The sequence below is a fragment of the Pseudorasbora parva genome, chromosome 11 (genome assembly GCF_024679245.1).
Source record: "Pseudorasbora parva isolate DD20220531a chromosome 11, ASM2467924v1, whole genome shotgun sequence".
In the NCBI taxonomy this organism is placed as follows: Eukaryota; Metazoa; Chordata; class Actinopteri; order Cypriniformes; family Gobionidae; genus Pseudorasbora; species Pseudorasbora parva.
The window spans coordinates 11,754,475-11,781,025 of record NC_090182.1 but is presented as its reverse complement, the minus strand read 5'-3'; the positions used below and the strand labels follow the sequence as shown (position 1 = coordinate 11,781,025).

The 26,551-nt window shown below is 38.7% G+C and overlaps 1 protein-coding gene across 1 annotated transcript in view; it reads left to right on the top strand.

The window, feature by feature from the left end:
• gfra3 (GDNF family receptor alpha 3) overlaps positions 1–7,809 on the top strand; it is a 36,242-nt gene extending 28,433 nt beyond the window's left edge. The window contains exon 8 of the mRNA XM_067457073.1: positions 1,599–7,809. Within this exon, the coding sequence (XP_067313174.1) occupies positions 1,599–1,817 (219 nt within the window). The 3' untranslated portion in view covers positions 1,818–7,809. The remainder of the gene's footprint in view (positions 1–1,598) is intronic.
• Positions 7,810–26,551: the final 18,742 nt, after the last annotated feature.

Genomic DNA, 26,551 nt, shown 5'->3' with positions numbered 1-26,551 from the left:
AACGCATCTTAATACCAGGTGTAAAAGGGCCGAATGGCTGAAACATTGTTGCAACAATTTAATTCTTGCACTGTGTTGAAGATCCTTTAGTTCACCCCAAAAATGAAAATTCTGTCATTAATTACTCACCCTCATGCTGTTCGACAACCCCAAGACCTTTGTTTATCTTCGGAACACAAATGAAGATATTTTTGTTGCGATCCGATGCCTCAGACAAGCCTTCATTGGCCATTGGCCACAATGTCATTTTCTCTTTTAAGACCCATAAAAGACACTAAAGACAATGTTATAAATTAACGTAATCACTGTAGTAATTTTACTACAGTGGCTCTACAATAATTTTATGAAGTGACAAGAATATTTTTTGTGCGCAAAAAAAACTAAATAATGACTTCTATAGTGATGGTCGATTTCAAAACACCTCTTCCTGAAGATTCGGAGCATTATGAATCAGCGTATCGATTCATGATTCAGATGAACCGCTGATTTGATACACTGATTCATAAAGCTCCGAAGCTTTACGAAGCAGTGTTTTAAAAATCGGCCATCACTATACTTTTTTCCCCCGCACAAAAACTATTCTCGTCGCTTCATAAAAGTATTGTAGAGCCACTGTAGTGAGATGGACTTTGTAACGACATCTTTAGTGCCTTTTATGGGTCTTGAGAGAGGAAATTACATTGTGGCCAATGGAGGCCTTTCTGAGCCATCCGATTTCAACAAAAATATCTTCATTTGTTTTCCGAAGATGAACGGAAGTGTTACAGGTGTCGATTGACATGAGGGTGAGTAATTGAAGACAGAATTTTCATTTTTACTAACTCTTTAACCTAATTTGGTGTCCCTGGTCAAAAATGACAAGCCTTTTGAATTGCTTTTAAAATTCCCTTAGCTGCTATATTATCACCAAATATTGGATTCAATCTTTTTGTCAACTTGTTTTCTTTCAATTAGCAAAAGGAATTTCTTTTTGGAACTGTTTGATGATAGACCTCATTAATCTGAGCTTATACACCTCAGTAGACTAGGTAAACCCAGTCTGATCTGCCGGTGATTTGATTTCACCCTGCAGCTCAGACTGGAAACCTGTACATATATTTATCCTGCTTCTGTCACACTTTTGCGGGAACCAATCACAGACTGGTTTATCCACCTGGTGCACTATTGGCAGGTTTAACACGATGACCGATAGAGAAGCCATGGATCGATGCCCGTTGATCACGCCTCTTGTGCACTGATTGGTTGAAGGACTATCCAATTGCATACAGAGTTATTTGAATTATGCTCGTTGATCACGCCTCTTTTGCACTAAAAATACAGAGCAGACTCCCTAGACCTGCCAGACAGGACACCTCAGTGTTTGAGTGAAAAGTTCACTCATGCTTATTTACCTCAAAAAATGGTGCATAAGCTAAAATGAATGAGGCCTATGATCAAAAGTTCCAAAATGAAAAACAAAACCTGTCCTAACTGAAAGAAAACAACTTGATACAAAGATTAAATCTAATATTTTGACCGGGAAAACCTCACACAAAAATACAAAAAAAAAGCACAAAATGTATACACTTTTTAAAGAAACATTTCTCTGTTTCCAAAAGGTAATAGAAAGTGAAGAAGATGAGGAGGAGGAAGAAGAGGAGGAAGTAGAAGAAGACCAAACCGGAGGAGGGTTCAACGTCATCCCTCCGTTCTCGGACAAGGCGACAGTCACTAACCTGGGCTCTGAGGCCGGGAGAGTCCAAAGCTCGGCCATCACCCTCTCCGTCCCTCATTTCCTACTCATGGTTCAGCTGCTGATTGCCCTTCGCTGGGGGTAAAACCCTCACTCACACACACACACACACACTCACACACTCACTCTTACTCAACACATGACAACACATTTCCTCTTGAAGTACTCGCTTATATATCCAGACTCTACGACCTATCATCGAGGGATGACAAGAATGACAGATCGGAGGGCAAAACGAGCGGACAACTGTTCTATCCCTCTTTCCTTCTTTCATTCCTTCTTTTTCTCCTTCTCGGGAAGAGGGCCTGCTATAGATATAGCTGCTTGTTCATTAGGGAAATCGCTTTCTGAATGGGATTCCCCGGCTGAATCATTTGAATCACACAGAAGATTCACAACTCCTCGGACTGACAGCCGACGGTAACCGAATGATTTGGTCATACCATGCATCTATTGTATAACGTCAGTGTGCTTCAGAAAAGTGAGTTAAACCAGGAAAACATCGCCCTCAGCCTGCATTTCCTGCGTTTGGAAAACCCGCCATGTTTATTGTCGCTGATCATGTCGTTGTATGAAATGAGACAAAATGTATGTGTGTTTGTAAGTACGTGATTCGCTTGACTTCTGTGCTCACCGACATGAGAGAAAAAAACTTGTCGAACACGATTCCTGAATCGTCCGTTTCAAACGCCTCCGTGTCTAGAGTCAGGCCGCACACCCAATCACACACACACACACACGCCTCTGCCCTACTGCGGAGCTGATCGCAGATGCAAGCGGTTTTCATTTATTGCTCTATCTGTGATGTGCTTTCATTTTTTGACTCAGCACAGACTGTGCACTCTAACCAGGGGCATAAATAAAAAAAACACACGTCCGTGAACAGAAAAAAACATGAGTAATAAAGCTGAAAATAAAGAAATAAACACACTAAAATAAATAAATAAATATACGGCCGCACAGCAGGTGTCGGAGTCCGGTCTGGGTTTAGAACCTGAGGGGAAGAAACAGGAAGTCATTTTCCAACCGCCTGTCGCCTGGTACCGCTCCCTGTGCCTGTTGTTTTACTTTCACAGAGATAATGGCTTACAACACAAACTGTTTATCTTGTTGTGTGTTCACGGGGACGAATTACTCGTGATGGGAACGAAATAGAAAAGATCAAGGGAAAGAACAGACGGAGACGAGGAGAGACTCAAACCCTCCAGCAAAGAAAAAAAACAAAAACATACCGTCTAGAAACACATGCCTTTTCTGTTTCTTATAAATCTTTTGCTGACACCGTTGCTTTTTTCTCAATCTCGTTTCTTTTGCTCTCTCTTCATTCGCTCTCGTACATGTCCATGGAAGCGAGAGAGAGGAAGCATGGGCGCACTTGTATCGGATTCGATCAAGAACTTCTCAAACGTTGATGGAGTATGTTCAGTAGGTGTGTAGTAAAAATACAAGATTCAGTCGCTCGCAGAATCCCATTCTGCTTCTACCGCAAGACTGCAATGCCTGTTCAAGAAACATAACATCGTCACAATATTGTCATCTAGATCATCAAAATACATTTTTAAAAGAAAAGGTTATGTCAGGCACTTCATATTTAGAATCATGAGATCATTATAGGGATTTAGTTTGAATTCATTAATTTTGTTTTAATTTTAATTCAATGATATGATTTTAATAGCTCGTGAACATACTTTATCACTAGAAAGTTTTATAGCATTAAACATGACAGTATTATGCAATCATTTAAGTTATTTCTCCTTATATAAAACCTTTTCGACATAAGAATTTGACACTGGCGTTTCTTTTCATTAACATTAAATACTTATTTTACATCATGTTATTTCTTTAACATTTCACTTAATAAAACTTTTGTCCTGAAACAATTAAAAACAACTAATAAAATAACATGAATAAAAATACATGAGCATCATTAGATCACTTTTTTAGTGATTATGTCAGGTTTTTTTCATGAGTCTCTTCTGCTCACCAAGGCTGCATTTTTTTTGATCAGAAATACAGCAGAAACAGTAATATTCTCAAATATCATTACAATTTATTTTTGTGATGCAAAGCTGAACTTTCAGCATCATTACTCATGTCTTCAGTGTCCCATAACCCTTCAGAAATCATTCTAATATGATGATTTGCTGCTGAAAAATCGTTTCTTATTATTATCATGTTTGAAAACAGGTGTGATGCTTAATATTTTAGAGATTGCGATAAACTGTTTTCAGGATTCTTCAATGAATAGAAAGTTCTGTCACTTTCAATCATACTCCAAACTTTTCAACAGTGTGAACTGGAAGTACTGTATGCATATTCAGATGCAGTGTCCGTCTACGAAGATGTTTTTTATAAAGCGTGAGGGCTACTGAACACGTTCACCACCCCCTCCTCCTCCTCCTCTAGAAATGAAAGCTTAGCTAAAGTGCTCATATCTCATCTGGTATTCTCATGAAGCACCTTAGATTACCCCGACATGACTTAACAATCAGATTCTGAACTGATCTATTATGCGGAGGAACATAGAGGAGTGCTCTCTGATTGAACAGACGTCGTGCTCCTCAACGTTTTCTCCTACGTGGCAAGGTCAGCGAGCCACACAGCGCGCCCGCTCAATCAGCAGGGTTAATTAAGAGAAGAAACGAGAGCGCTTCTGGATTGATGCGCCTGTCGAAATAGCGGGCAGCCTTTATGATGGCTGTTGTTATTTTTTAATTGTTATCGGGGGCCAGTGTCGTCCGCCCAGCCATAACAGAGGGAGGCAGAGAATGAGTGACATCGGAGGAGGAGAGCAAAGGCATGGGTGTCAGTGATTCACATTACAATATTTCAGAAAAAATAAACAAATAATCCATGCGTTAAATAAATGCACATTGCAGAAACGTTTCAGGACTGAGGAAAAGTGTTAGAACTGTTCCAAAACCTAGTGAGCTTCCTACTTAGACAGCGTTTTAAGGTTTAGTGAAGGCTGATCTGAAATGAAGTAAGATGCAGTACCTTTGTTTTGGCCAAATTTTAATGTACATGGCATCCCACAACAGTTATAAATATGGTTAATTAAATACTGAACGAACTGATACAAATAGTTCAATTTAATTTAAAAAAATAAAATAAATCTTAATGAGTTTTTTAATTAGCCTGTTTTATCTTGTTCATCCCTGAAACATTCAAAAATTCTTAAAACTAGATATTTACTTGAGCAACACTATATAAGATATTAAAACATGAATTTTTTAATAGTATGTATTGAAGAATTTTAAATAATTTATGCTTAAAACAAAAATATCTTCTAGCGCATTAAGACAAATATACTGAAAACAAGTCCTAATATGTGCTGTGTTGTTTATCAAATAATCTTGTTTAAAGGATTTCTAGATATCTTAACTGGAACACAGGCCAAAAAAACTATTTTACCCAATTATTGTCCATACACTGTAAAAAATGAATTCTTAATGAGTTTTTAATTAGTCATTTTAAGACTTGGTTATCAGTAAAACATATTTAAAAATGCACTTGAGCAAAACTGCATAAGATATTAAATCTTTGGCATATGTATATTGTGTAAGAGAAACAAGTGAAAAGTGCATTAAGTCGTTTACAGTATGTTTAAAAGAAATCTCATTCTCAGTAAACAAGCCGTGTTGCTTAATCTTGTTTCAAGGATTCTTAGATATGTTAACTGGAAAACAAGACAAAAATACTTTTTTTTTTTTGTAGTGCACAATATATTTTTATGTGTATTGGCGCATCATGCCGTTAGCTTAGCAACATGCTAACATCAATCTCTATTGAAATCAATAGTAAGTCGAGTTTCCATGCTGGCACGTGTAGGTTTGGTGCTGGTCAAGCTGGTTACAACTTAACTGATAAAGCTGGTTAACCAGCGTGGTTTTGCTGAGGAGGACACCGAAGTCTGAAACTAGCATTCAAAACATGCCAAGTTCTGGAACAGAGCTAGAGAGACAGAGCCCACACTAAATTAACCATAACAGTTTTCACTGTTTGCTTGCGTGTGCCGCATTACAACCACGACTTGGCCCGTACACAGATTTGCTTAATATGAGTCTAACATTTCCTCCGTGCCCATCTGCGTCTGTGTACACAAGAGAAACCTGCCACGCCGAATCCTATGCGCAGAGTGCTAGATTGCAGGGAGCAAGGGACAGGAAAAGAGATAAACACACAATAAGGGATAAAGGGATGGAGAAAGTGGAGGAGAGAGCGCGAGAGTATGGGTTAGAGAAAAAAGCACCCCAGCGAGAGAGCTGCGAGCGTGATGGAGGGAAAGAGAGGAGCGGGAAGATTGCATGAGAGAGAGAGAGAGAAAGAGGAGAGAGAGTAGTTTACCCTGTAGGCTCATAGCTTTATTATTATAGTATGCGGACACTGATTTATTTGGCGGCTGCAGGCACCCGTACTGAAACTCATTTCAGTTGTACTGATGTTGATTCTCTCCCCCTCTCTCTCTCTCTCTCTCTCTCTCTCTCTCCTCTGGCTCTGCATTGTGAGCCCACTGGACTGTGTGCCACTGTTTGTCACCCCACAATGCACCATCAATTGCATGAAAATAATCACCACTGCTAATGTTTTTCTAATGAAGATGCCCAAAATAGTGTCTGTATTTAATCTGCTTTTATGGAGTGCACTTCCTTTTCTTTTTCTTTTTTTTTTTACAGCGCTGTATTTTCACTTTTAATAATGACTTGACGGATTGTCTTTGTCTGGTTTTGCAGTTAATTTTAATGAAACTATCAACACTGAGCACTCTAGTCTACTTAAGCATTCGCAGGCCTGCAGATTTCTGGAATATTGCAATGGCAGTCATTCACAAAACGACACAATTGCAAAAACAATTATTGCTTTCAAACAGGTTGCCCGAACACTGCCATTGGTCGGTCAAAAAAATAGTCCCACCCCCAATTTACACCATTAATTCGAATGCCTTTTTTGTGCCAACCTACAATTTGCTTACTTATAGTCGTCTCTGAATATTCAGCTGTAATAGGAGGTATTATAACATTGGAATATAATTAATTTAGGTTCATTTGTGCACGAGTGTTATTCTCTCAACTCCACATTGAAAGGTGCAGTCACAGTTTAATCAGGCTAATGAACTATGGCAGAATTTCTATTCTGATTATCAATATGAAGTATTTATTGAACATAGGTCACTTTTATCACAATGCAGCTGTTATTATTTTATAAAGGCACTCTTGGTTTGCGTCGCTTTAATTTATTGCACTGCAAACCATGCCTTTGCATTCTTTGTTTTGAGATGTAATGTTTTTTGCGAAACATCTTACAAATTTGCAGGTCAGATTTCCCCAAATATGAGCACCAACAGATGAATCAGCAAACTTGTGTTTCCACTGTCTCTGGATTGTATAGAAGTGATTGGAAGGGTAGCTGGACTGCACCTGTACATATTTTACCATGTTTAACTCTAATCCAGTGCAGAAATGTGTGCAGATTTCTGTCTTGGCCTGATTATTTGCCTCAGTGTTGGCGCTGAATGATGATTGTGTCCATCATAGTCCTGAGTGATGTAGCCAATCAGAGCTCCCTCATTGCTGCACATGCTCATTCATGCAAAACGCTTCATGTGACATTTCATAAGCATTAAGGAACTGAAGTGGGAAAATACTTAAATAGCACACAAGATTAAATTTTAAATAGTCATTATACTTGAAATACTTGCCATTCGGTGACTGGTTGAGTGGACATGTGGAGTGTGCTGTGGTTCGAGCATGTCTCTCTGTGCCATGTTGGACTTGCCTTTAATAAACCCCGACACACCTGAACTCTTCCTCAGCCACTGCCCTCTGGGTCACTTTTCAGACCTGTCTGACTGTGCCGGTTCTTTCCCTCTGCTCATCTTCTGTTTATGTGCCCTGTTTCCTATCAGGTGTAAAAATGAGAATTCACTGTTTCTGTGATCCATGATAATGTACCATCTGAAATAAAAGAAAGAAAACAAATTGGCTGTGCTTGTCTAGATGTCATCTTCTCTGCCTGTGATAATAGCATGTGTCAGCAGGAACAAGCAACAATGAGATTAAATGGTGCTAAAACTGAGACTTTTGCTTGAGTATCCTGCTTCTCAAGTATTTTTCTTAAAGTTTAGTTCACCCAAAAATGTAAATTCTGTCATTAATTACGCTCCCTCATATCGTTCCAAACCCGTAAGACCTTTGTTTACCTTCGGAGCACAAATGGAGATATTTGTGATGAAATCCGAGAGCGCTCTGACTCCTCTATAGACAGCAACATAATTAACACTTTCAAGGCCCAGAAAGATAGTTAAAAGTTGTTAAAATAGTCCATCTGACTCCAGTTGTTCAACCTTAATCTTATAAAGCAACAATAAAATAAATAAAATAACTTTATTCAACATTTTCTTCACGCCTGTGTAAGACTGAAGATGAACGAATGTCTTGAGGGTTTGGAATGACATGAGATGGATTAACTAATTTTCTTTTTTTCTGTGAACTAATAACCCTTTAAGCTTTTCTTGAGAAAAGACCTCAGCAACCTCACAATAGTCTCCTCATCAACTTGAATTTGAGATATTCAACACAAATATTTCTCAAACTCTTTCAAGACCAAATTATCTGAGCTATGCTATCTATATTCAAAGTCTAGCTCTTTAGGCTTACAGTTTCAGCATCATTACTTTATTCTTCAGTGTCACATGATCCTTCAGAAATCATTATAATATTATGTTTAAGTGCTTATATTGAACACAGCTGTGGTGCTTTAACCTATACTATGTGACTTTTTTCATCTGCTCGAGGTCGCCTGTTCAAAACAAAGGCGTAGTTTGATGACGCCAAGTTTAAGGTCAAAATCTTGGGACATGTGGTCTTCATCTCACAGCCGGTGAAAAAGAATCGGGATAGGACTCGGACAGAAATCATGTTCATGAAGGTGATTATTAAGATTACTGTAGTGTGAAGAAGAGCAGGACCAAATGCTGGCAAGGCCGCTGGAGCGATTGTTTCGCAAACACACGGCTCGCGAGTCGAAGGACTTTTATTATGAAGGGACACAATCACCGGATAAATTTCTGCTTTTCCGGTCATTATAAAGTAAGGCAGCTCTGTTTATCACATTAGATACATTTAAGTGTGTTTAAAATGATGCTATGACATGACTTGTTCACACTGCTAAGAGTAAAGCGCTTCTGCAGAATAAAACCGGAAACCGAGGGTAATGCAGATATGACGCAATTGACAGGCGACTCCCTCAGACATCCCGGTCCCTTGGTTAAAATAGCAATTTTCTCACGATTTACAAATAGTTGGAAACATTTGGGATATTGTAACAACTCAACTAAACAAAATATATAACACTGGCATGGTGGTTTTTTAATATTTTACTGCAAAAATACTACATAGTACACAATATTTTTGATGAAACTGATTTTTTTCAGCATTTTCTGATTAGTATAAAGTTCATTAGAAAGTAATTTATTTGAAAGCATTTATTGATTAAAAATATATGTTAAAGGATCAACTGGAAAGACACTGTGGTTGTCCACATAACTCTGCTCAGCGAGTTATGTTTTAGTGGTCCTAAAACTATAAATGATTTCCGGCCGGTTGCTTTAACCTCAGTTTTAATGAAGATTGTTGAGGAACTGGTTAGGTCCGAGATCTTGAGGCAAACTGAACATTCACTGTATCCCTCACAGTTTGCGTATAGGCCTCATAGAGGAGTGGAGGATGCTACAGTAACACTACTTAATTTGCTTTTTAAACATTTGGAGGCAAATGGAACACATGCCAGACTTTCATTTGTAGACTTTTATTCCGCTTTTAATACAGTCCAACCCCACATTTTAACCAGAAGGCTCTTTTAGAACAGTTTGACTTGGGCAATAATCTGGCGGGTTAGATTCTTGACTTTTTAACCTATAGGACACAACGAGTGAGAGTCGATGTTTTTTTGTCTGACCGAAAAAAAGACCCTAATCTACAGGGTCTCCTCAAGGGTGCGTGTTGTCACCATTATTATTTATTCTGTACACAAATATGTGTCAGAGTACTTATGATAATAGAACCATCATAAAATATGCAGATGATTCTGTTATTGTTATAGCCTAGAAATCTAGACGCACCCTAGCGGCAGCAAATTTAATCTGCCCGCAAGTGTCGTCTAGCAACTCTCAATACCCTTCTGAGCTGTATTCCCCTAACTCTTGCCGGACCAATCACATCGTGTATAGAGTCGGTGGGCTGGGCCATAATGACGACGGCCGAGTTGCGTTTGCGTGCTTCTAGTAAACACAGAAACTGGCGAACGGCGGTCTTTCGAATCAGCTTTGACTGCGACTCTGGAAGACTTGGAGTTAAGCTTTTCTCTGAGAAAAGAACAAAGAGCGGCACTGAAGTCATTCTTAAAAAGAGAAGATGTGTTCAGAGTTTAGCCGACCGGATACGGTTAATGTTTAATCTGTCAACGAGCTCTGCTTCACCTTCGTTGGTCTGGTTGGTGTAGCGCTATCCTATCGCGTGCAGAGGGAGTTTGAAAGACAACCGTTTATCCCGCCCCTCGGATTGAGCTGTCTATGGTGAGTTTCCAGACCAAACATCTTGATGTGGGTCTGGCTTGTCAGGCTATTATTGTTAGTCTGCTGCAGGAGAACGAGATCAGCCATGTCTTAGTTATTGATGATTTTGTACATTGGTGTGAGGAATCTTACCTGCAGCTTAATATATCAAAAACAAAAGATATGATCATTGATTTTAGAAGGAACTGTCATATAAATGAAGCTACTTTAATTAGAGCTCAGACTTTTGAGACTGTGCAATCATAGAAATACCTTGGGACCATTATTGATGCAAAATTGAACTTTGAAGTTAATTGTAAAGCTGTGTGTTAAAAGGGGCACTAAAGTTTATATTGTCTAAGGAAATGATCACACTTTCATATTGACCGAACGATAATGACCATGTTTTATCATCCTTTTATTGAGTTTTACCCCTTTCGTTTTTTCAAAAATGTATGTGCTCATTAATGTATATTTACTTCTTTCAAGTAATAAATTATTCTAGGAAGTTTATAACATGCCATTGAAAATACACACGGGTGAGGGGTTCGAATGCTGGTCGCCATGTTGCCTCTCCATCTTGAAAGTACATTAGCCAAAGAGGGACATACCCGTCAATTAAAGCTTCACCTTTCACGTTTTAACACTCGATGGCACCGTGTCGAATGTGAAGAGGGGGATTGCCATGTTAATCTTGGACTAAATCGGCCACCGTAGGAGTTAAAACGAAATCAGAATTGAGAGGAACAGAAACTAATATTCACTGGATGGTCATATACCTTTTCACCGCTAGATGGGGAAAATATCACACAGTGTAGCTTTAATAAAGTAACCTAACCTAACTTAACCCAAGTCATATCTAGAGAGACCATAACAAATATTTTGGGGAGTCTTTTGACATACCATGGCATGCAGCAACCACCTAGCAACGTCCTGGCACCCACTCATACATGTGCACCAATAATGCGATAAATTCGAAAAATTAGAGTAGGTTCTTCATTGCAGTAAGATGACATGAACAGAAGTCTTCACTCCAGTTTACATGCATTTTTCATTATTCTGATTATTCACTAATAAGTATGGTTATACCATGCTCAGGCATACAGTATGAATGTTCCTGACCATTGTCTTAATCCTACTGTCATCAAATTCAAAATATATATTTATGGATGCCTCGGATATCATTCAGCACCGTGATAAACATCGCCCGGGTCGGCCTACGCTGCTGCCACGTTCTTCGCGCCGTCTGGATGAAGATAAGGATCTGCTCAGCGAGTTATGTTGACAGTGTTAAGCTATTTGGAGAAGAGAAAACTTCAGAATGGCGTCACAGAGTTCGTTCATGAAGTTGTGTGAACAACAACACGGCATCAGTGCATGTCCGAGTACATGCACACTTTGGTCAGAGCGGTGATAATGAGATTAAAGTGTGTACATGCCTGTTTATTGCGATTAAAATCAGTGTACGCCACATAGTTTAATGCGTTTACAGGAATCAAAATCCCATTATAAACGCATTAGAAGAAGTTGTCATGGTTATGAAAAAGTTGTTTCAAAAGCCCTAGGACATAAGTGACTGACTGTGGAACACAAAAGATGTTTTAAATTTATTTTATTTTTTTAATAATTAGACCTCATTGACTTTCAATGTATAGACAAAAACAGATCTTCATAGTATCATCTTTTGTGTTCCACAGATGAGATCAAGCCATAGAGGTTTGGAACAACATGAGGGAGAGTAGATCATAACAGTACTCTAGATGATGAATTACATTTTTGGATGAACAGTCCATTTTAATTTACATCTGGGTGTGTATTTAATGTTTGATGTTTTGCATATGTCATCCCTGACACATCTCTGGCACAGGCTCTCTGATGTGAAGCGAAGTGAATGCGGTACGTTTGTTTGTGCAGTCGGTGACCTCCCCTGGGCCGTGTCATTGTTCTAATTGCATCTGGGTTAATCAGAGCATCATCACCTCTGATAAAGGCAGCCGAGGTGCTGGTGGAGTCTCTCCGGCATATGGAAGTCGTTGAGAAAACGTTTATTTATTAATCAGATTTCTCTGCGTCCTACTGAGTTTAATCACACAGTCTTCAATCTCTGACTTCCCCCTCCCAGAATACATCTCTGCCAGCAAAAACACACATGAACAAACTCTTGCCATAGCCACTGCCTTCCGATGAGCCATTCGGATCATAATTCTAAAAAGAGACGTCAACTTTTACACACAGGGGAATGTTTGGGCTTTGTGTTTGTAAGGATTTGTCTCTGCCTGACAGCTTGAGAAATCCAGCACCCCATTCTCTGCTTCTTTCTCTTCCGCGCTATAATTGTGTATCATCTCTTTCACTGGCCAGAAGGCTGACTTGGTTTTATCATTTAATAAGGCAATCGACTAAATCAGTCAGACCAGCTCTCTCTGGCTCCCTATAAAGGGATAGCTCATCAACAATTGAAAACGCTGTCATTAACTACTCACTCTCATGTCTGACTTTTTTCCCATTCGTGCAACACTATAATGGTGAATAATTGCAATATAATGTTAATGATGAAAGTATCATAAAGCAGTTCATGCACTATATTTCAGGTCTTCCGAAGTCATCAGTTTTATTCATATATTTTTAAATGATTTTTATTAGCTAAAAGTGTTATATTTTCAGATTTGATTTTAATTTTAGGTTTATTTAAGTTATTTTTTATATTACTATTTAGGTTTTACTTTAAAAAAAAAAAAAACACTTAGTTTTAGTTAGTAATTTTAGTGCCTCAACTAATTAAATGCCAAGGTAACATGTTTCATTTCATCTAATATTTATATTTAATTTTATTTCAGATGATGGCTCTGTGAGAGCAGCAGTCGTTATTCACTGAAAGTCATTAGAGTTTTGTGAATGGATCATTCTTTTAAGTCAGATTTTAATAAATCGACTGAAAAAAACCTCAGACTGATCCGGTTCTTAATTGCCAGTAATTGCTCACTGGAGCTTAGATTATCAGTGAATAATGACTTTCATTTTAGTTTGTTCCTCACAGAAAGTTATCGTATGGTTTCCAGAAGACTTGAAGAGTGCACAAGAAGTCATATGGACCAATATGTTGCTTTTGCCTTGAAGTTTGAAAGAGTCAGCCCTCTATTTGTTGTGACTTGAAAAAAAAGTGACTAGTCCTGTATTATTCAACGTTTTCCCATGAAATAAAGAAAGTCACACGGGTTTGGAACAACATGAGGGTGAGTAAATAATACAGGGTCTTCATCTTTGGCCGAACTATTCCTGTAAACATCGGAATGATTCAGTACTGAGATTCCCGCTGTAACCAGCCAGGTTCCCTGGGGAAGCTTTATTCTACTCCGCTCTATCTACAGTCAATTAGAAATGGAGAAATGGAGGAGGGAGGTAGAGATGGAGAACACAAGGAGACAATGTAAAGCTTTTAATCTGTTAATGGAGGGATGGTCTGATTCATTTAATAGCTTAAGCACAGACATTGTTTGGGTTTGTATTAAACATTTATGGGGCTAATGCTGCGGAAGACAATAGTGCAAACTTGACATTAGTGTATCAATTTTGATTTCAGATTGCAGCCTGATTCACTTTTAGAGCCACAAATACAGTGCCCTTGGCCTTAGCCTGTAATCCATGAATTATATTTACCCTGAACAGAAATGTACTTATTGCGGCTCACCTTGAAACTCACCAATTACTGCTCACATTAGGACTGGGACAATTTAGGATTAAATTATTAATTATCTTTAAGTTTATGGTTGGAATTAAATTGAATTAGCCATACCCCAAAGGAAGTTAAATTAGAATGAGACAACGAGGAACTTACTGAACTGCAATTCAAATAAAATTTTACACAAGTAATGCATTCTGGGAAATGAAGTGTTCATCCACTTTGGTCCACGAAAGGTAAATGAGTAAATATAAGGAAACAACATGCACTACCAGTCAACAGTTTGTGGTCAGTAAGATTTTTTAAGTTTTATGCTCACCGAAACTGCATTTATTTGATGAAAACATACAGTAAAAATGATTTTACTGTTTTACTGTTTAAACATACAGTAAAATATTATATATATATATATATATATATATATATATATATATATATATATATATATATATATTTAAAGACTCATTGAGACCTATTCTGCATTATAAGAACAGTTATAGTTACATTTATAATATTTTTATAATTAATTATAAGCACTTTTTCAATGTGCATCCTCATAATTCCTTATGCACTGAGTTGTATATGATCAAATATAGTTTCAGAGATGCTTGTTTGCTGTGCCACTTAGTTATCCATTATATTTATTCATGACTTATGTTTGCATTGGCCGTCATGAATGTTAATTTTAATTATATCTTCTCAGCCATATGCAAAGTATTGCTTATAGCAGTTTGAAATTGTACTTTAAAAATATTGTTGCAGTGCTTTGCTAGTATGTAACATTAAAAAAAGAAATACTTAAAAAAAGTCAACTGTTTGTATTAATGATGTCTGTGTTTCCCCCTTATTACAGGAATTATTATTCATTAGTTACATTTACAAATGTAAAAAAAAATACAAATACATTTACAAAACTTATAGCACATCTTCATAACAATAACATTAAGTCAGGAACATTGCATCCCATGTTTTTAAGTCAATCGATGAAGTCATCAATGATGCATTTATAGAGTTTAGTAATTGTTTTATCACTCACAATAAGTATTTATAAGAAATATAATATAATAACATTATAGCAATGCAGGCTACATCTTCATAAATACTTTATGCCTTGTGTAAATAAATACAAGGAACCATAAAACTGACTAATTAATACTTATAAGTCTGTGTATAATGGATTATGGGCATGTGCATTGAAAAAGCAAATGCATGATTTATAAGTTATTATAACAATAATATAACTAGAACTGTCCTTATAATGCAGCATAGGTCACAATGTGTCTTTAAAAAAATATTTGTATAGAATATACTTAATATAAATATGTATTAATGGAGCTATCATTTATTTTAAACATGGACTTCGTAGAAAGTGTTACCAAAACACTGACTGACCCCAAACTTTTAAATGGTTTTGTATGAAGTAAACACAAACTAAAACCACCTATAAACCTTAAACTTTTTAAACTTTTCCCCAAAACGTCATAAAAAATATAATTAGAAATTAGTCATTTTAAATGTACTTCCTTAAAGTCAAATTCATATTGCAGTGTGCATCATCCTATGCTAGCCTAGAAATCTAGACGCACCCTAGCGGCAGCAAATTTAATCTGCCCGCAAGTGTCGTCTAGCAACTCTCAATTCACTTCTGAGCTGTAAACGCCAAACTCTTGCCCGGCCAATCACATCGTGTATAGAGTCGGTGGGCGGGGCCATAATGACGACGGCCGAGTTGCGTTTGCGTGCTTCTAGTAAACACAGAAACTGGCGAACGGCGGTCTTTCGAATCAGCTTTGACCGCGACTCTGGAAGACTTGGAGTTAAGCTTTTCTCTGAGAAAAGAACAAAGAACGGCACTGAAGTCATTCTTAAAAAGGGAAGATGTGTTCGGAGTTTTGCCGACCGGATACGGCGAATGTTTAATCTGTCAACGAGCTCTGCTTCACCTTCGTTGCTCTGGTTGGTGTAGCGCTATCCTATCGTGTGCAGAGGGAGTTTGAAAGACAACCGTTTATCCCGCCCCTCGGATTGAGCCCCGTCTATGGTGAGTTTCCAGACCAAACATCTTGATGTGGGTCTGGCTTGTCAGGCTAAGCCTATGCACTACCGCAATTCAAATTCTATTCAATATAAAGAAATTAACTTAAATTGTATCAAATTCTGAATGACACAATCCTGACCCACATTCACAGTAAGCTGGCCAATCGCTACATACGCTCTCGATAAACCGACCAATCGCTGCTCACAGTGCACTCACCAATCAAAACACACATGCAAGCATGTGACTTCATGTGATCGTAATTGACTCTTGTCTGAGACAAACTTTTCTGTTACTCTGTTAAAAAAGTACACCCCCCCCCCCCAAGTCCAATTAATAAGCCACAAAAATGTCATATCTCTTATTTTTCTTGAATTTGTGATTTTGTTCCTCCCCCCCAGAAACCGGCACAGTGATGCGGATACAGAAATTACTTGCTGACCAATTGGTGCAGGCTTATGAAAGAAATTGACTCTGATTAGTTCCACGTCTATCACAATTCTTGAGGGTCAAAAGGTCAATTAGACTCTCATAAAACTTGTGCAGGAGTCATCCATTTACCTGCCTCAGGTGAGTGTCTCACCTTTTTATTGCTTATAGTGGACATTTTTCTTTGCATTTTTTCCCTGCCCCATGAAATTAGCGTCCACGTCAATTTTTTCCCCAAGGTATCACATTACCCAAAGCCCTGAGAAATGTATCCATTATCGTGAGCAAGGCTTTACCTTCGGCATCACGGCTTTGGTCTTGAGTGGTGGCCATCTCTTGGGCAGAGGATTATGGGGTGGGAGGATGATCGGGATTGTTGAGTCATGCTTTTTGAGAGCAGGGCTAGAGGCGGCCGTGCGTCTCCATGGCTCATAGATTTGAGTACACTGATAGGTTGTCACAGGAAACACAGAACACTGCACTGCAGAAAGAGAGAGCGAGCGAGCGAGATAGAGTTGTGTTATCAATACTGTCTACTGAAGCGTGTCATAATGTGCTCTTTTATGGTACTTTCTGTATTAAAACCCTTAATTGGTTCACACACAATGAGAATGATCCAGAATTTTCCTCCTGACAAGGGTCAAAGTGAGCCATTTCACAGAACACAATGAGAACAAAGAAATACTGTGTCATAGACCGATCGACCTGTAGTCACAGACTGAATCCATTTGTCTTTTGTCATTTTAGTTCTGTATAACCTGGTTCATTCGGGGCTGCTAGGTTTCTGCAGCTTTGTATGGATTGGCCGCAGATAGCGTAAAGGTACTGCTGATTTAATCGCTGGAGAGTCAGCATTATATGAATTATTATTATATTATTAGATATGTATTATATTAATATTCCACAACAGTATCTAAAGTATATATAGAGATCAGTATATAAGTATATAGATATGGTGTGTGTTCTGCCTTCTGTCCAGAAAGCTAATAAAAACATCATCAAAGTAGTCCATATCTGACATCAGTTAGTTCATTAGAATCTCTTGAAGCATCGAAAATATATTTTGGTCAAAAAATAACAAAAACTACGACTTTATTCAGCATTGTCTTCTCTTCCACGTTTGTTTTCAATCCTCAAATAAAGATTCAAACGGTCATGAATCAGCGGATTGATTCATGATTCGGATCGCCAACGTCACGTGATTTCAGCAGTTTGACACGCGATCCGAATCATGAATCAATCCGCTGATTCATTACTGTTTGAATCTTTATTTGAGATTGATTCAGCATTGAGAAAATGCTGAATAAAGTCGTAGTTTTTGTTATTTTTGGACCAAAATGTATTTTTGATGCTTCAAGAGATTCTAAGCAACTAACTGATGTCACATATGGACTACTTTGATGATGTTTTTGAACTAACCCTTTAATATTGTATTGGTCCCTTTTGCTGCCAAAACAGCCCTTACCCATTGAGACATGGACCCCACTAGACTCCTAAAGGTGTGCTGTGGTATCTAGCACCAAGATGTTAGCAGCAGATCCTTTAAAGGGTTAGTTCACCCAAAAATGAAATTGATATCATTAATGACTCACCCTAATGTCGTTCCACACCCGTAAGACCTTCGTTCATCTTCAGAACACAGTTTAAGATATTTTATATTTAGTCCGACAGCGTATCTAAGTGTATGCACACTATAATGTCCATGTCCAGAAAGGGAATGAAAACATCATCAAAGTAGTCCATATGTGACATCAGTTAGTTAATTAGAATCTCTTGAAGCATCGAAAATACATTTTGGTCCAAAAATATCCAAAACTACGACTTTATTCAGGATTCTCTTCTCTTCTGTGTGTCTCCAAAAAGATTCAAACGGTTAATGAATCAGTGAATCGATCAATGCTTTGGGTCGCCAATGTCACGTGATTCCAGCAGTTTGGCGGTTTGACGCGATCTGAACTGCTGAAATCACGTGACATTGGCGACCCGAAGCATTGATCGATTCACTGATTCATTAACAGTTTGAATCTTTTCACACGGAAGCACACGGATATTCCCTCTCTGGACATGGACAGTATAGTGTGCATAGACTGCATATCTGGAACTAAAATATAAAATATCTTAAACTGTGTTCCGATGATGAAAGGAGGTCTTACGGGTGTAGAACGACATTAGGGTGAGTCATTAATGACATCAATTTCATTTTTGGGTGAACTAACCCTTTAAGACCTGTAAGTTGCAAGGTGGGGCCTCCATGGATCTGACTTCTTCATTAAGTACACTCCACAGATGCTCGATTGAATTGAGATCTGGGGAATTTGGAGGCAAAGTCAACACCTCAAACTCATTGTTGTGCTCTTCAAGCCATTCCTGAACCATTTTTGCTTCGTGGCAGGGCGCAATATCCAATTAAAAAGAGAGGACACAGTACCAGGGAATACCTTTCAATGAAAGGGAGTACATGGTCTACAACAATGCTTAGGTAGGTGGTACGTGTCAAAATAACATTCAGATGGATGGCAGGACTCAAGGTTTCCCAGCAGAACATTGCCCAAAGCGTCACACACACTCCGATGACTTGCCTTGTTCCCATAGTGCATCCTGGTGCCATGCGTTCCCCAGGTAAGCGACGCACACGTGATGTAAAAGAAAACGTGATTCATCAGACCAGGCCACCTTCTTCCATTGCTCCGTGGTCCAGTTCTGATGCTCACGTTGGTGCTTTCGGCAGTGGACAGGGGTCAGCATGAGCACCCTGACTGGTCTGCGGCTATTTAGCCCTATACACAACAAACTGTGATGCATTGTGTATTCTGACACCTTTCTATCAGAACCAGCATTAACTTCTTGAGCAATTTGAGCTCCAGTAGCTTGTCTGTTTGATCAGACCACACGGCCAGCCTTCGCTCTCCACGTGCATCAATGAGCCTTGGCCACCCATGACCATCACCGGTTCACCACTGTTCCTTCCTTGGAGCACTTTTGATAGATACTGACCACAGCAGACGAGAAACACCCCACAAGAGCTGCAGTTTTGGAGATGCTCTGACCCAGTCGTCTAGCCATCACAATTTGGCCCTTGTCAAACTCACTCAAATCCTTACGCTTGCCTATTTTTCCTGCTTCTAACACATTAACTTTAAGGATGAAATGTTCACTTGCTGCCTAATAAATCCCACTAACAGGTGCTGTGATGAAGAGATCATCAGTGTTATTCACTTTAATTGTCAGTGATCATAATGTTATGGCTAATCAGTGTATATTTAGCCAGCCTGAAAAATACAAATTACCATGATACCATGTTTGTTCAATTTATTAGTGACGTGACGTAAGCTAGGCAAATATTAATAGAGGTTTCGGCCTTACCCCATTCAAACATATACAATAACATAGCTGAGATGACCACCGAGTGGAGTGACTTGCTTTAGAGAGGCTGGTTCAGCCTAGTCCAGCCTGTGAGAGCTTTATTCTGTGAAGATCCCCGCTGGTGTCCAGAGCGCCAGGCATCATTCCAGAACATCTTTATTTCATTACAGCAGTTGCTCAGCAGTCGGTCTGTGTCTCTCGGAGGCTCCGTCTGTTTCTGCTGCTCTTCCTACATCTGATTAAGAGATAGCACAACATCAATAGTCTGGATTCGGAAGTGGTTTGACTGTTCTGCAATGGCACAGCCAACGCAATGGAATTTTTTCATGCATAATACTGTCAATTAAATACGGACAAATAAATCAGACAAACAAACAAACAGCAAATCTGCACCAAGAATAGTCACCAGTACTATAAACTAGTAGTTCAGGCAAGATAAATGTGCAAAATGTCTTTGTTGAAGAAATTATTCACTCAAAATGAAAATTCTGGCATATTTACACAAATTATGAATAATGAATTGGCCTTTTCTTTCTATAAACAATAAATGGAGACTCCAAGGTTCAAAAAGGGTGTAAAAATCAAAAACTCATAATGACTTATGCACTATATTCCAGCTTTGTGTGATGAACAGACTGCCGTTTAATTTAAGACTGAATCACTGGGTTTGTGTTTGTGAACTGAATCAACTGATTTATTAAAAAGACTGACTCAAAAGAATAATTCATTCACAAATGGGGCAGCTCATGAATTCTTATTAACTCACTCAGCAGAGCCTAGATGATCATGATGAAGACTCTTTAGTCAGATTTTTATCGCATGACTTAGAATATAATGCACACATCCATATGGACCACTTTTAGAGCTCTTTTATGATACTTTTTTGGCACCAGTCCAAGCTCGGATAGTTTTTTCTTCCCCACACGAGTGAAATGCCTTCTGGAAAAAGAAAAAAATGTAAACCCGCCCTCGTGCCATTAAACACGTCGTCAAAGTAGAGAAAAGATGTCACTGCAAGATTAAAATGGAAAACACATGCAATAGTCCAAGAACAAAATAAGTAACTTTCATTGGGACTTTAAAGAATGGACTGCTTTTATATAGCGGTTTTAACAGACCCAATGGCCATCCAAAGCGCTTTACATTTTGCCTCACTTTCACCCATTAATACACCGACAGCGATGTCAGCCATGTAAGGCCCAATCCAGCTCGTCGGGAGCATCGGGGGTTAGGTGTCTTGCTCAAGGACACCTCGACACTTGGTCAGGTGGAACCGGGGATCGAACCACCAACCTTCCGGTTTATAGACAACCTACATGAACCACTGAGCCCCAAATGTATTTAATATTAAACAATGAAACAGGATATTCTTCGTTCCTGCAAATAATGACAGAATGATCATTTTAGGGTGAACTATTTATTTTCCAATTGCTGTGTAGAAAAGGAAAAAAACATTAAAGAAATCTCTTTCGCAATGGTTCTTTCGACGGGTGGGCAACTTTGCTAATGCAGATACGAGACAATGATTTGTTCAGGGGGCCTGTGAATAAAAAAAAACATTTCTTCAAACAGTATGACAATGTCCTACAGTCTGATTTCTCGCTTTTCTCCTCAGCTTCTTGCACTCTTTCAGGGTGTGTATATGTGTGTGTTTTCAAACGGGTAGTTTGCTCTCTAATGGGGCCTGTGTTTTTAATGAGCACTAAGCTCTTGCCGTTTGCACACTCTCATATTCGGTCCCCTTCATTACTTCTTTATCACCCCTCTCTCTCTCTCTCCATCTCTCCATCACCTGAACAGCACTTCTCCACTCCACTTCTTTCTTTTCTGTAGTTTAATTACTCTTGTTCTCTCTCGGTGCATTAGTATGGGTGTAGGGTGGTAACTGAAGTCTTTCTATACTTCACTGCACTTGTGCTGCACTAATAACAGGCGCTGCAGTAATTTATAGTCTGTTGTCTGTTTTAAAGGCATCAGCATGTTTAATACACCTGCTCCACACAGTCACGCTCGTCTGGCCACTCTCCTCCTTCAGAGCGTCTCATCTCTTTCTCTCTCTCTCTTTCACTGATGCTCGCTCATCCCATCACCTCAGGCGCTAGAATTCTGTTTTGCTGCCCCCCCATTTTCTCACCCTTTCTAATTTTTTCACCTCTTCATTCCATTCTCTTCCCTTCCCACCCTCCATCTGCAGAACCTTGTGCATATCTGAGCTTTTTATCTCGCCGTCGCTCCATCCATCACTTTGTTTGTGTGCTGCTTTCATCCATTTTTCTCACTCTTTCCTTGTCATTGATTCAAGATGACATTAGATCTATCGCTTCCACTTCCTCTCGCTCTCCTCCACTTTATTTTTTCCGTCAGCGAGGGTCACCTCTCTTATGTTCCAATCTCACAAAATAGTGCCCTCTGAAGTGCACTTCTCAGGGTGTTCGTATGGAGTACAATATGAAATGGCATTTTGTCTAGTCAGACACTCGACAGAAAGATCAAAAAAGACGATCTGCATTAATGGACACAGTTTATAGTGACTTAGCAGAAGCATTTCTGTTAGACAGTAATAACGAGAGTTAGCCACTTAGCCAGAAACGTACTCGATTTAAAACACAAAACTACGTATTTTGAACACCTGGTAGAAAATATATACGCCAATAATTTTTTATATTTACAGGTTGTGATTCTGAGGAGAATGTTGGTCCAAAGAAAACTGGGTACTGACCCATCTTTAAAGAGCAAGCGTTTTGCGTTGAACTCTGGGATTTGAGAAGCAGTCATCAGTAAAATGACGTTTGAGAGCTGGTCAAGTTGTTCGCGGGTGGACTTTGTGCAACATGGGCGGGCATTAGGCAAATGTCTTACCTAGTGACGTAGAACCATGACGCAGTGGGATTCACATTACAAACGACCCATAGGTGGTTCAGAGGCGATTATTTCCTTTGTTTTAAATATTTTTTTGTGCACTTTCAACTTTACAAATTTGCAGAACGTTTCCATTCACAAACAGCTATATTACACACTGCGTGAAAGGGAATATTCGAAACACTATATTGGGGCACTTTAACATTAGCCTGGATGCTGAACTTAGCTGAACTTAGCCCCGCCCATAAAATGTTTAGGTCGGGCAGTTCGGTCTGGCATCACTCCATAGAGGAGTAATTATCTCCAAAGAGAAACTATTCGGACCAATGAAATCATCAGGGCGGGCTTTAGACGATGACGGACAGACGATCAACAGTAATGTAATCATGCACGTCATCAAAGGGGCTTGGATCATATTTACTCGAATCCTAAACGGAGAGCTTGTTTGTATCTGCATTCACCTTCATAATTTATCTCAAAGATGATGATCATGTTGGGTAAGTACTCTGTGTATCAATAAATTATTTTATTTTTTTTACAACACCGGCTAAGATCGTTTATTCCAGCGCGTGTGCAGACAGGGTTGCCAAGTTTTTACAACAAAATCCGCCAACTACTAGCCCTAAACAATAGCTTCTCGGGGGGTTCTCCGGGGGAAAAATGGTGTTTGGGGGAAAATGTGTGTTATTTTGGCAAGGTTGCCTGTTAAAATTCGCACTCATGGGTCTATATAGCACATAATAGTTGCTTCAACCCGCGGACATAGAAAAAAACCGCGGAAAAAAAACGTGGACTTGGCAACACAGTGCAGTTGAGCTCTGTCAATTGACATTTGTCAATGCGTCGCTTCGTTGCTCTGATTGGACGTCTGTCCAATTGAGGTCTTTCCTGGTTCGGTTGAAACACGTCCCATAATCACAGCCCAATGGAGTAGTTTCAGACTCATATTCTGACTAGAATTGAGTATGACGACGTCAGGCTACTTTAACATATCACTCAAAAATAAATAATTTTAAGGTCTGTATTCAGAAGTGCCAATTCAAGTGTGGAAATGGTTCTTCATACTCCCTCCCAACCATTTTTTGCCATGTGGTCATGTTTAAAGGAAGTGATTGTGGCCAAAACTGGTCCAGCAATCACTTTCAAATTACTGCAGAGCGGTGTCTTCCTCTCCCCCTGTCTCGAGGTTGCCAGATAGGCTGCAGGATCAGCAGGAGCGTTTGTAGCTGCAGCTGTGGTACCTAGAGCAGATCTGGCAACCCATATGACGAAACGCTACTGACTTCGTGATTGGTCGATAGGTGGAGGGCGGAGCTTCAGGCCAAAACACAACATGTCAACATCAACATCAGTTGAGGGCTGCAACAACAACTTTTAAATGACTATATTCTGGCCGGACTACTTTTGTCAGTAATATAAGTATTTGAAATGAACATGATTTCTTAATGTCTAGTGACATATCAGGGCCATTTTATGATTAATTGAAATACATTTCTTACATAGAGTTCCGTTAAGAAATAATAAGCTTCACACTCCATCAATTAGGGTTAGAAGAACTACTGGCAAACATAACATGATATAAACATAATAATCACTGCAATAATCCAATCATAGACTGTTAAGCATTTGCCTGATCCAAACAGCAACCTTTTTTTTTTGGCCAGGCAGTGTATGTCATAGTAGATCTGTAAAGATGGACGGACGGATACATATGGATGGATGGATGGGTCATTTATATTTATTAAGGCAAGTATATGATGTCATACCAGAAATAATCTGATTTAGCAGGGTATTCCAAATGCACAAATTTCACCTAGTGAACTTGTACAGATATCCCCTGCTCAGTAGGTTTCCTTCAGACAGCGGTTTCTCTCTATCACGCATCTACACCTGGTCCTGCAACCACTGCTGTGTCTGGCTTGTTCTGTGGATGCAGTAATGGAGTCCTTGAACTCGTTAGCTGTGAACAGTCTAATCCCACATGCTTTCAACCCCCAACAGGTGCTGAGTGCAACCCGACACTCGTTTGTGCAGGATGGAGGGAAAGAATGCTGCAGAGAAAAGAGAACAATCTGGAGGGCTGACAGGAAGAAAGAGGGAGGCCAGATCTCATGGGGAAAGAGCAGAGAGAGAAACTTCAAAACCTCCTCTGTACAATGAAAAGTTCTCACACACACACAAAAACTTCTGTCACGACTTTGTCGCCTTTTTTTTCTCCCTTTTCTTATTTCTTGTATGCATTGTTTGGATCATTACATGTGAGCTTTCCTTCACGGCTGCGTCATTTTACTGCAGCTGGCAGTCGCATGCGAGCCGCAAGTCTAAGTTATTTAGAATATTTCACAGCAATTGTCCACTACTGTGTACATTTGTCTTTGGCTTCTCACAAAAATGAACAAATATAAAAGTCATATAAAAATGAGGTTGCCAGGTCCATGCAGCAAAAAAAAAAAAAAAAAAAAAAAAAAAAAAAAAAAAAAAAAACACCCCAATGACCAATTAAAGGGACTATGTAGAATTCAGAAACCCTTGTTATTAGAGGCACCGGTGGCCATTAAGTGAATTGTAGCTAGTAACTTATTGCATGCGCTCGCACTTATGCACACACTCCATAGCAACACGAACGGCCTCGGACAAATCAGTGACGTAACGTACAAGAGACTGAATGGTTCAAGACTTTGATAAACTAACAGCAAAGTTTAGTTTTTTCATTCCTCACTTAGAAGTAAAAAGAAGTTAAAATATATGTGCCGCTATATACTTTTAATGACAATCCAGACGCCATCCACTCTGCTGAAAGCAAAGTCTAGATGAATATGTAAATTGTAAATATGTAAAAAAAAAAAATACAAAAACCTTTCCTCTCAATAACAAATTAAACACAATAAAAAAAAAACAGTTGTGAGAAAGCAGCAGTTCAGAAAGCATCTGATTATAGCAATGTGGACATGTTTGCACCAGCTCTGCAATTCACCGGCATCATGTCGACAGATGAAGTAAAAGTTACAAGTTGTTATGATTATAACGTATAATTGAGACTATAGAGACAAATTAGATCTGATCAGCATCATCCTGAACATTGTATCAGCATTCATTTTATGTGTCATAGAACAGAAGAAAAGCTCTTGTGAGCACTCGAAACATCACATCCTTTTAATTTTTTATCAGCAAATCAGACTACAGGCTTTCAAAGACAACCTAGGAAATCGGGTAAGGTCTTGTTTTTACGTTTTGTAAAAAGTTGCTCACGCATTAGCAATTAAAAAACAATTAAAACATGAAATATACATATAGCTCCTTTAAAACTAGCCTAAAACCAAATGACCAATGAAACCAATTATCAAAACCATCTCAATGACTAATAGACCAATGCCAAAACCCCAAATATGCTCTATTATATATATATCTTTCATTAGGCCTACTGTATAATTTGAGCAACAGCATTAAATAGTTTGTAGAAAGTGTTTAGAAAGAACAAATTCTGACAAAGTCAGTATCAATAAAATATAAATTATATTATTTACAAAGTAAAACGCAGTATGTTTCTACTGAGGCAGGAGAGGCAGGAGACGATGATAATATATATGTATATGCACACTCAGAATTGTGCTGCTTTAACTTCATATGTAGGTATATTACCCATAGTTACCTTATTTCTGCTGACATGCTATTTCATCTGTACATTCACTGTATTTTAATCATAACCAGAGCGGCCTGTCAGTTTCCTTTAAATATAGTATCCATCAGAGCTGTTTTGACTTGCCGAAGCAGTTTGTTGGTCAAATTCCTTAGTTCAAATTTAATTTATGAAATATGTCAAACATGATTGGAAATCCTGCTGGGGAAAAAAAAATACAGAATGTTATAAAATCAAATAAATGTGACTAAATAAAAATGGCATAA